Raw genomic sequence first — 11,561 nt, forward strand, 5'->3', positions numbered from 1 at the left:
GGCTGCAGCCTATGCCGTCGCCGGCAACTCACGGCAGCCCAGCTCCAGGTTGAGCTGTTGTTCAGCATCTTAGCTGTGGAGGGCAGTGTCACTGGCCCTTATATGTGGGATCCGAACTGGGGCCCTCTGGCGTCCCAAGCCAGTTCTTAACCATCGCGCCACTCAGCTGGCCCGGTTAACTGATTTTGTCAAATATTTAATTTTAAAATTTTTATATGTTTCTTTAAAGGTTAACTTTTAAAGAAATCATTAGGACTTTTAAGTTATAATTAAATCCAGGTATAGGTTTATTCTCTATTTTAACTCTCCCTATTCTTTGCCTGTATTATTCTGCAACACAACACGTTTAAATGCTAATCCTTAAAAATGTTTTTAGTAAACTTAAATTTTAAGGAAATACACACACATGTACACACAATAAATAATCTTATGACAATAAAGGTATTTAAAAGTTGATTGTATCAAATATGTTAGACCTTTTGTTAAACTTTCTTGAGATACAGTTGACATTTGCACAAATTTAAAGTGCAATTTTCGATGAAAAACCATCACTACAATCACTAGGTAAAGTTCCCTTGTGACAGTGTAATCCCCTTCTCCTTGTTTTCTGACCCCTATGCCTGCCCTGGCAATGGCTGTTCTGCTTTTTGTCACTGTAAATTAGTTTGAATTTTCTAGAATGTTAAAATTGGAAATATACAGTGTGTCCACTTTTTTATCTGACTACTTTCACTCAGCTTAATTATTTTGAGACTCATCCATGTTATGTATCAACAGTTCATTCTTTTTTATTTCTGACTACTATTGTATGGACATACCATGATTTATTCATTCAAAAATTGATGGACATTCAGGTTGTAGTTTTGGGCTATTGCAAATAAAGCTACTAGAACATTGTACAAGTCTTTGTATGGACTTATACTTTTATTTATCTTGCAAAAATACTAAGAAGTGAAATAGCTGGGTCACCTGGTAGGTGTATTCTTAATTTTTTTTTTCTTTTCCAGATTTATGGGGGATTTGGGGGAGGGGAACAGCACTGGGGAATTGGGGATGGGGAACAGACAGGTTGCTATCCTTTGGTTCTTCTGTCTAGTTGTGGAGGACGTCGTTTCACTGGCCCATGTTGGTATTATCATTGTGCTCTTCCTGGGTGAGGCAGTCGCTCACCACCATTTGGACGGCCGTCATTCACGGTGGTTCACGGTAGCTCACACCAGCTGCTGGCCACTCAAAATGACTGCTAGCCACTCGAGGTAGCTCACGGCAGCCCATTGCAGCAGGGGCTGCAGCCTATGCCGTCAACTCATGGCAGCCCAGCTTCAGGTCGAGCTCTTGTTCACTATCTTAGCTGTAGAGTGCAGTGTCACTAGCCCTCATGTGGTATCCGAACTGGGGCCCTGCTGCTCAGAGCTGGCGTCCCAAGCCAGCTCTTAACCGACGCGCCACTTGGCCAGCCCTCTGCTCTGATTTTATTTTTTCCTTTATCTACTGCTTATTTTGGGCTTACTTTACTCTTCTTTTTCTAACTTCTAAAGGTATGAGATGAAATTTGAGACCTTTCTTTTTTCTAACATTGGCAGCTTAAAAAACTAATAAATTTAATTTTTAGAGTAGTTTTAGATTCATAGGGAAATGGAGTGGAAAGGACAAAGATGTCCTATGTAACCCCATCCTCATACACATACAGCCTCCCCCACTGTCAGCGTCCCACACCAGAGTGGTACATTTGTTACAAGCTGTGACTCGACATTGACACTTCATTAGTGCTCAGAGTCCACAGTTGACATTAGGGTTCACTCTTGGTGCTGTTCATTCTATTTTATGGGTTTTGACAAATGTTTAATGGCATGTATGCACCATTGTAGTAATAGTCTACAAAATAGTCTCACTACCCTAAAATTTCTGTGTTCTTCCTATTCATTTCTCCTTCCTCCCATACCCTGACAACCATTATGTTTTTTTACTCTCTCCATAGTTTTGCCTTTTCCATAATGTCATACAGTTGAAATCATACAGTATGTAGCCTTTTCAGAATTTTTAGAGCAGTTTTAGTTTCACAACAAAATTGAAAGGAAGGTCCTGAGATTTCCCATATACTCCCTATTCCAACACACATAGTCTCCCCTTTTATCAACATCCCTCACCAGAGTGGTAAATTGGTTACAGTCAATGAACCTACATTGACTAATTAACCTTAGGGTTCACTTTTGGTGCTGTATGTTCTGTGGGTTAGGACAAATGTAAAGTGACAAATATCCACCAGTAAAGTATCATACAGAATAGTTTCACTGCCCTAAAAATCCTTTGTTTTCCAACTGTTCATCCTTGCCCCTTCTCATCCCCTGGCAACCACTGACTGATCTTTTTACTGCCTCCATAGTTTTGCCTTTTCCAGAATGTCATATATTTGGAATCATATAGTATGTAGCTTTTTCAGACGAGCTTTTTTTCACTTAGTAATTTGCATTTAAGATTCCTCCAAGTTTTTTCAAGGCTTTATAGCTGATTTCTTTCTAGAACTAAATTATATTCCATTGTCTATATGTACCACAGTTTATCCATTCACCTATAGAAATCCATCTTGGTTGCTGCCAAGTTTTGACAATTATGAATAAAGATCTGTACACATTTGTGTGTAGGTTTTTGTTTGGACGTAATTTTTCAACTCCTTTGGGTAAATACCAAGCAGTGTAATTGCTGGATCACATGGTATGTTTAGTTTTGTTAGAAATTGCTAAACTGTCTTCCAAAATGACCGGATTACTTGGCATTTCCACCAGAAATAGATGAGAGTTCCTTTTTCTTGACATCCTCACCAGTATTTGATGTTAGCAGTGTTGTGGATATTGAGACAGTATAATGGTATCTGTCTCATTGTTTAAATTTGCATTTCTCTGCTGACATAGGATGTGGAGCATCTTTTCTTCTCCTTGTTTGCCATCTGTATATCTCTTTGGTGAGTTATCTGTTAAGGTGTTTGGCCCTTTTAAAAATCAGACTTTATTTTTTTTACTGTTGACTTTTAAGAGTTTTAAATATATCTTCAATAGCTTTTTTTTTTTTAAATCGGATTTGTCGTTTGCAAATATTTTCTTGCATTCTGTGGCTTATTTTTTTCATTGTCTTGACAGTGTCTTTCCTAGCGCAGAATTTTTTTTTTTTTTTGGTTAAGATTTTATTGAGGAGTTGGGGGAGGGGAACAGGCAAGTTGCTGTCCTTTTGTTCTTTAGTCTAGTTGTGGAGGACCTCACTTCACTGGCCCATGTTGGTATTATCATTGTGCTCTTCCGGGGTGAGGCAGATTGGTCGCTGGCCTCTGGACGGCAGCTCTTGGCAGCTCACACTAGCTGCCGGCCGCTCACACTGGCTGCTGGCCACACACAGTAGCTTATGGCAGCCACTGCAGCAGGGGCTGCAGCCTATGCCGTTGCCGGTGACTCACGGCAGCCCAGCTCCAGGTTGAGCTGTTGTTCACCATCTTAGCTGTAGAGGGCAGTGTCACTGGCCCTCATGTGGGATCCGAACTGGGGCCCTGCTGCTCAGAACTGGTGTCCCAAGCCAGTTCTTAACCAACGTGCCACTCGGCCGGCCCGAGCAGAAGTTTTTAATTTTAATGAAGTCCAGCTTACCAATTCTTTCTTTTATGGGTTATTCCCTTGGTGTTGTATCTGAAAAGTTATTGCCAAACCCAAGATTATCCTGTTTTCTCCTTTGTTATAATTTAGGAGTTTTATGTTTTATGTTTAGGTCTGTGATCCATTTTGTCTTGATTTTTGTGAAGGGTGTAAGTTCTGTGCCTGGTTCATGTTTTTGCATGTGTTCATCCAGTTTTAGCACCATTTGTTGAAAAGCATGTCTTTGCTCTATTGTACTGCTTTTACAACTTTGCCAAAGATCAGTTGACTGTATTTATGTGGGTCTATTTCTGGGCTCTCTATTCTGTTCCGTTAATCTGTTTATTTTTTTTTTGCCAATACTACACTGTCTTAATTACTGTAGCTTTATAGTGAGTCTGATATTGAGAAAGGTCAATACTCCAACTTTATTCTTGTTCTTTAATATTGTGTTAGCTATTCTGGGTCTTTTGTCTCTTCATATGCACTTAAGAAATCTGTTTGTCAATATCCTCAAAATAATTTGCTGGAATTTTGATTGAGATTGTATTCAATCTGTAGATGAAGTTGGGAGGAATGGAGTTCTTGATGATATTAAGTCTTCCTATCTAATGAGTTGGAATATCTCTCCATTTATTTAGTTCTTTGATTTTGTTCATCAAAGTTTTGTTATTTTACTCAGATATATGTTCATATTCTGTTAGATTTAAACCTAACTAATTTTGTGGTGTGCTATTGTAAATAGTATTGTGTTTTTAATTTCAAATTTCTGCAAGGTTGCTGTAATTGTTTATTTGTTCTTGGAGTTTTTTTGTTCATTTATTGGATTTTCTGTACAGACAATCATGTCATCTGTGAAAAAAGACAGTTTAATTTCTTCCTTCCCAAACAGTATACATTTTATTTCCTTGTTTTATTACATAAGCTGGGACTTCCAACATGATGTTGAAAAGGAGTGATGAGAGAGAAGAGACATCTTTGTCTTAGTCCTGATATTAGTGGGAAAACTTCTAGTTTCTCATCATTAAGGATGTTAGCCGTAAGTTTTTTGTACATACAGTCAGCCTTCAGTAACCGCAGGTTCCACATCTGCAGATTGAACCGGCAGTGGGTCAAAAATATTTTTAAAAAAGTTATGTTGTCTGTGGCCATACTAACCTGAATGCACCCGATCTCGTCTGATCTGGGGGAAAAGTTATGTTGTTGCTGATGTGTATTATGTAGTTAAACCTATCATGGTTGAGTTTGTACTGAACATGGTACAGATTTTTTTCCTGGTCGTTGTTCCTTAAACAGTACAGTATAACAACTATTTATATAGCATTTACATTGTATTAGCTATTATAAACAATCTAGAGGTGATTTAAAGTATTTGGGAGGATGTGCATAGATTATATGCAAATATTATGGCATTTTACATAACAAACTTGAGCATCCATGGATTTTGATATCCTCCCAGGTCCTGGAACCAATCCCCTGTGGAGACTGGAGATGACTGCATTTCTTTCTTCCTTTTTTTTTTTTTTATCCAATATATACTTTATTATTAATTTTAAAGTAAAAATTTGCATAATCACGTCACCTCCTCACCAGTTCATGCTAGGGATCATGAGATGTGAAAATCAGCATCACAGTAATCAAGAGGAAAGTGAAAAGTATGAAAATGATAAAGCGAGGGGATGCCAACTCTTACGTTTCTGCTTTGTATTTGCTTCTGTAACTAAAGTTGGATAAGTTATCCTGTAATAAAGTGCTTTTCTCTTATCGGGGATGTTGAAGCCGACTGTATTCTTTATTAACTTGAGGAATTTCCTCCTTTATTCTTACTTTACTGAGAGTTTTTATTGTGAATGAGTGTTGGACTTTGTCAAGTGCTTTTTCTGCATCTATTGGTATGGTATGTGATTTTTCTTTTTTACCTTGTTGATGTGATGAATTACATTAATTGAGTTTTGACTATTGACCCAGCCTTGCATTCCTGGGATAAATCTCACTTGATTGTGGTACATATTCTTTTTATATTGTCAGATTTAACTTACTAATGTTTTGTAGAGGATTTTTGCATCTATTTCATGAGGCAGAATGTTATGTAGTTGTTTTTTTTTTTCTTCTAATGTCTTTGTTTTGGTATTAGAGTAATGCTGGCCTTATACAATGAGTTAGAAAGTATTCCTTCTGTTTATATCTTCTGAATGATATTGTAGAGAATTGGTGTGATTTCTTTCTTAAATGTTTGGTAGAATTCACCAGTGAACCTATTGGGGCCTGATGCTTTCTGTTTTGGGGGTTATTAATTATTGATTCAATTTTGTTAATAGACATAGGCCTATTCAGATTGTCTATTTCTTGTGTGGGTTTTGGCAGCTTGTATCTTTCATGGAATTGGTACATTTCATCTAGGTTTTCAAATTTGTGGGCATAAGGTTGTTCATCATATTCCCTGATTATCCTTTTAATTTCCATGGGATCTGTAGTTATGTTCCTTTCTCCTTCTTTCATTTCTGGTATCAGTAATTTGTGTCCTCTCTTTTATTCTTAGTTGTCCTGGCTAGAGGTTTATCAATCTTATTTATCTTTTCAAATCACCAGCTTTTGGTTTTGTTGATTTTTTTTTCTATTGATTTCCTATTTTCATTTCATTGATTTTTTTGTGTGTTTTTTTTTCTGATTATTTTGATTTAATTTGTTTTTAGTTTCTGGTTTCCTAGAGAGGAAGCTTAGATTATTGATTTAAGGTTTTTCTTTTTTTCTTTTATGCATTCAATGCTACACATTTTCCTCTAAGTACCACTTTTGCTGTATCCCACAGATTTTGCTTTGATAAGTAATATTTTCATTGTTACTTAGTTAATAATATTTTAAAGTTTCTCTTGAGCTTTCTTTTTTGACCCATGTGTAATGGAAAAGTGTGTTGCTCAATCTTGAGGCATTCTGGGATTTTCTAGCTATGTTTCTGTTAATTGATTTCTAGTTTAATTCTGTTGTGGTCTGACAGCAGACATTACATATTTCCATTCTTTAAAATTTGTTGAGGTGTGTTTTATGGCTCAAAATGTGATCTGTCTTGGTCAGTGTTCCCTGTGAATCTGAGAACAATGTATATTCTACTGTTACTGGTTAAAGTACTTTATAGATACCAATTATATCCAGTTGATTTGTGGTGCTGTTCAGTTCAAGTATGCCCCTACTGATTTCCTGCCTGCTGGATCTGTCCATTTTTTTTAATAGAGGAGTATTAAAATCTCCAACTATTTGAGTGGATTCATCTAATTCTTTTTGCAATTCTACCAGTTTTCGTCTAATGTATCTCGATGCTCTGTTGTTAGGCACATAAAGATTAAGGATTGTTGTGTCTTCTTGCAGTATTGACAACCTTTATAATTATATAATGCTACTCTGTATCCCTGGTAACTTTCCTTGCTCTGAATTTTCTTTGTCCAAAATTAATATAACTATTCTCTTTGATTTGATTAGTGCTAGCATGGTATATCTTTTTCCATCCATTGATTTTTAATCAATATGCATCTTTATATTTCAAGTGAATTTCTTTAAGACAACCTATAGTTGAGTCTTTTTTTTTTTTTTTGGCTGAGCCATCCTGCTACCTGTTGGCAGCTCAGCGGTTGCTCAGCTCGGGCTGGACTCGAACCGCTGTTGCTCAGAGCTCAAACTCTTGAGCGAGCTCTTAACCAACTGAGCCACTCGGCCGGCCCCCATGAGTCTTATTTTTTGATCCACCCTGAAATTTGTCTTTCAATTGGTATGTTTAGATAGTTTATACAGGCAAGTTTAAAATATGCCAAATTTGTTACTGTTTTTTAAATTTGTCGCCCTTAGCCCTTAGTCTTTATTCATGATTCTTGTCTTCCACATATTTGCTACCTTTTGTATATAGTTTTTAATTGAGCTTTTTTTTTTTTGTAGTTGATTCTAAAGTAAAAATTCAGTTTATTCGTCTGTTTATGACACAGTACACAAGAGGCAAAGTGTTTCACATCATCGATTTCACTTCCAGCTCCTTGGAATGTTCATTTCTTTGGCTAAAAGGAGAGACTAGATGGGAATGCCAGGCAATGCTTAGGCATCTGAAATGAGGATGGAGCAACAGGCTACACTAACATCATCTTGACAGGGATGGGCACAGGGGCTGTTAGTTGCAAGCTGGTTTTCTATAATTGTTAGCTGCAAGCATAAGAGCATTGTTCCTGGACACTCGAGCCATTGGAGACTTCAGTCATCGCCACCATACAGGTACAGCAGCACTTTCTGGTAGTCACCCTTGGTGTCTCGCTGGATGTAGTAGTACAGGGACTTGCCGTACTTTCTCTTGAATTCAGACCTAATTTTCAACATGTCCACTTCACTGCGGGAGACCATGATTCTGATCAGGACCTTATCATGAGTCCCCTTGCCCTTCATGGAGTCGTACAGCCGGTCAGCAAAATACAGGGGCTTGTTCTGGATACACTGGACCAGGTTCAGGAAAGCATTTTCCAGGTCTCCCTTGACTTCCTTCTTGATGCTCTCCAACATATCATAAGAGTTGTAGCTCTTGTACCTTTCAAATACTTTCTGGAGGTGAGACACGCTCCGCTCAGTCATGATGTTGATCCACTTTGGAACATCAGTTCCTTTCCTCTTCACTGTGGCATCATAGAGGTCCCGGGTGTCTTGGTCAATCAGTTCATAATCAATGACAGAGCCATCTTCTGCTCTTCTCCCCTTTGCGAGGGCAACCATCAGCTTGCAGAAGTCCCCAGATGTGTCAGAAACAATGTCCTTCTCCAGATCAGTCTTGTACATTTCCTTGTAGACTCTGTTAATTTCCTGCAGCTCCTGATTGGTCCGTGAACAGATGATCTCAATGAGAGAGTCCTCATCTGTCCCCAACCCCTTCATGGAGGCTTTCAGCTCCGAAGCATCATACTGAGTGGGTGTTTTCAATAGGCCCAAAATCACCATCTCCAGGTGGCCGGACAAGGCTGCCTTCAGCGCTGATGGAAGTTCCTTTTTGGTCCTTCTCTGGTAGGCAAAGGCAATAAATATCCTGTCTCTGCTCATTGCTGTGATTGGTCAAGATGTTTACGATGGTGACCTTATCCACACCTTTGGTCTTGATGGCTGTTTCAATGTTCAAAGCATCCCAGTCGGCATCAAAGTTGGTGTAGGCTTTGACTGAGCTGTATACACTTGGGGGTGTAGAGTGGTCACCCTCCAAAGCTGAGTTTGCACAGGATTTCGTGAACAGTAGATATTTTGCGAGAAGCTGGGCCGAGCGCAGAGAGCTGCAAGCATCCCCAGCCTGGGTGGGGCTTTTATAGCCGCCACATCCTCCCTGTGCGGGCGAGGCCTGCCCCGCCTTAATTGAGCATTTTATATGATTCCATTTTTTCTCATTTCTTACATATCAATTACACTTTTTTCTTCATGGTTGCCCTGGTGTTTTCAATAAGTATTTACAGCTAATTGAAGTACACTTTCAAATAACACTATACTGCTTCACAGTACTACAAGTTCCTTTTAATACAAAATTATTCCTAATTCCTATCTTCCATCCTTTCTGACAATGCTATTATTCATTTCACATATATAAGCATACATAAATATGTATGTATACGTATGCATAAGACTATATAATCAAATACATTGTAGCTATTGTTATTTTGAATAGTTATATCAATTAAGAATAAGAGAAGTCAGTTTTTATTTTACTTTCATTGATTCATTCTCTGATGCTTTTGTTTTTTTATGTAAATCCATGTTTCTGACCTGTATCATTTTTCTTCTGTCTGAAGAACTTGTCACATTTCTTGCAAGGCAGGTCTACTGGCAACAAATTCCTTCCATTTTTGTTTCTATGAGAAAGTCTTTGTCTTTCACTTGTGAACGATACTGTTGTGGTGTGTAGAATTCTAGGTTGTTGTGTTTTTTTCTCTTGATACTTGAAATATTTCGCATCACTCTCTTTTTGCTTGCGTTGTTTCTGAGAAGAAGTCAAATATAATTCTTATCTTTGCTTTTTTAAGACTTTTTCCCCTTAGGGTTCTTTCAGGATTTTTTCTTTTATTTTTGATTTTCTGCAGTTTGAATATGGTATACTTAGGTGTCATTTTTTTGGGCATTTATCTTTTTGGTATTTGCAGAGCTTCCTTGATTTGTGGTTTGGTTTCTAACATTAATTTTGGGGGCGTTCTTAGTCATTATTGCTTCAAATGTTTTTCTTCTCCCCTCCCCTCCGCTCCCTTCTTTTTTTCTTTCTTTTCCTTCTGGTATTCCCATTATACCTTTGTTACACCTTTTATATTAGTTGCCCCATGGTTCTTGGATATAGCGTTCTGTGATTTTCAGTCATTTTTCTCTTTTCTTTAAATTTTTGGAAGTTTCTATTTTCATATCCTCAAGCTCTGAGAAGTTATTGTCTCATAACCAGCAGCCATGCCTGGTCTACTAATGACAAAATCAAGGAATTCTTTATTTCTGTTTCAGTGTTTTTGATCTCAAGTATTCCTTTTTGTTTCTTAGAATTTCCTTCTCTCTGCTTACAGTACCCATCTGTCCTGCATGCTGTCTTTTTACATTAAATCCCGTAGCATATTAATTATAGTTTCAAAAATTCCTGGTCTGATAACTTCAACAATGCTGCCAAAAAATCTGTCTCTGGTTCTGATGCTTGTTCATTCTTTTCAAGCTATATTTACCTCTTAGCATGCCTCATAATTTTTTGTTGAAAGGAAAATATGATGTACTGGATAAAAGGAACTGTGGTAAATAGGCCTTTAGTGATGTGGTGATAAGGCGTGGGGAGAGGGGAGGCATTCTGTAGCGCTGTGATGAGTTCTCAGTCTTTTGATTAGCCTGTGCCGCCCCCCCCCCTGTGAACTTCCCAAGTGATTCTCAACTCACCCCCACCCCCACCCCCACCCCGCCCAACTCTTTTGATGGGATAGGACGCTGCTGGGGGTGAGGGAGTGGAGTTGGATTATATCCCTTACCTATGAACTTTAGGCTCTGATATAACCCTAGCAAGTTATGCTTTGGTAAAATAGCTTCTCCTGTGAGCAGGGCTTGTTAAGAACAGAATACCGTGGCTTATTTTAGAATTGTTCCTTTCCCCCTTCCCTGCCAGAAGCATGAGTGTACTTTTTCTTCTGATACTCACTGTGAAGACCTGGTAGAGCTCCTGGAGGTAAAACTCAAAAAAGTATGTTTTCCCTATGACTGGGTCCTTCTGGAATTTTTATCTCTCAGACTTGTGTCCACACAGAGCCTTCAGCAATTTGTCAATTATGCTTGAGGTTTTGCTACTCTGATACTGGTTCCCATAGAGATTTCTGCTGGTGTACATTGTGATTTTCTATATCCATCTCCCTATTTCTCCAATTTTGGGGCAGATCTCACTGCTTTGGTGGATCTAAGAAGAGCTGTTGATTTTTTTCAGTTTGTTCAGCCTTTTACTTGTTAGGACAGAATGAAGACTTCTAAGTTTCTCATGTGCTGAACCATAATCCAGAAGTGCCGATACGTATAGGCATTTAATGCTATAAACTTTGTTCTAAGCACCATTTACGAATTTTTGTTGTATTTTAATTTTTATTTAGTTGAACAATACCTTGCGATTTCCTCTGACCCATGGGTTACTTGGAAGTGTGTTACTTACAAACACCTGGGAATTTTTCACATATCTTCTTGTCATGGTTTCTAATTTAATATCTTTGTATTATATAATTTCTTTAAAATTTTCCAAAATTAAAAAATGACACAACATGGATTATGTTGTTAATGTTCTGTTTGCTTTTCAAAAGAATGTACTCATGGGCCAGCTGAGTGACGCATTGATTAAGAGCTGGCTTGGGACGCCAGAGGGCCCTGGTTCGGATCCCACATATGAGGGCCAGTGACACTGCCCTCCACAGCTAAGATGCTAAACAACAGCTCAACCTGGAG

The 11,561-nt window shown here is 38.1% G+C and overlaps 2 protein-coding genes across 3 annotated transcripts in view; one reads left to right on the forward strand and one right to left on the reverse strand.

Annotated features, from left to right (window-relative positions):
• Positions 1-11,561, forward strand: part of MLLT10 (MLLT10 histone lysine methyltransferase DOT1L cofactor) — a 222,963-nt gene that overhangs the window by 133,937 nt on the left and 77,465 nt on the right. The gene's annotated exons all lie outside the window — the stretch shown is intronic.
• LOC109394741 (annexin A2-like) lies at positions 7,542-11,310 on the reverse strand. The gene is given in 4 exon segments (XM_019665126.1): positions 7,542-8,657; positions 8,659-8,835; positions 8,837-8,902; positions 11,227-11,310. Coding segments are annotated over 4 exon segments (1,137 nt in total). The 3' UTR covers positions 7,542-7,847.

The sequence above is a fragment of the Hipposideros armiger genome, unplaced genomic scaffold (genome assembly GCF_001890085.2).
Source record: "Hipposideros armiger isolate ML-2016 unplaced genomic scaffold, ASM189008v1 scaffold_434, whole genome shotgun sequence".
Classification (NCBI taxonomy): domain Eukaryota; kingdom Metazoa; phylum Chordata; class Mammalia; order Chiroptera; family Hipposideridae; genus Hipposideros; species Hipposideros armiger.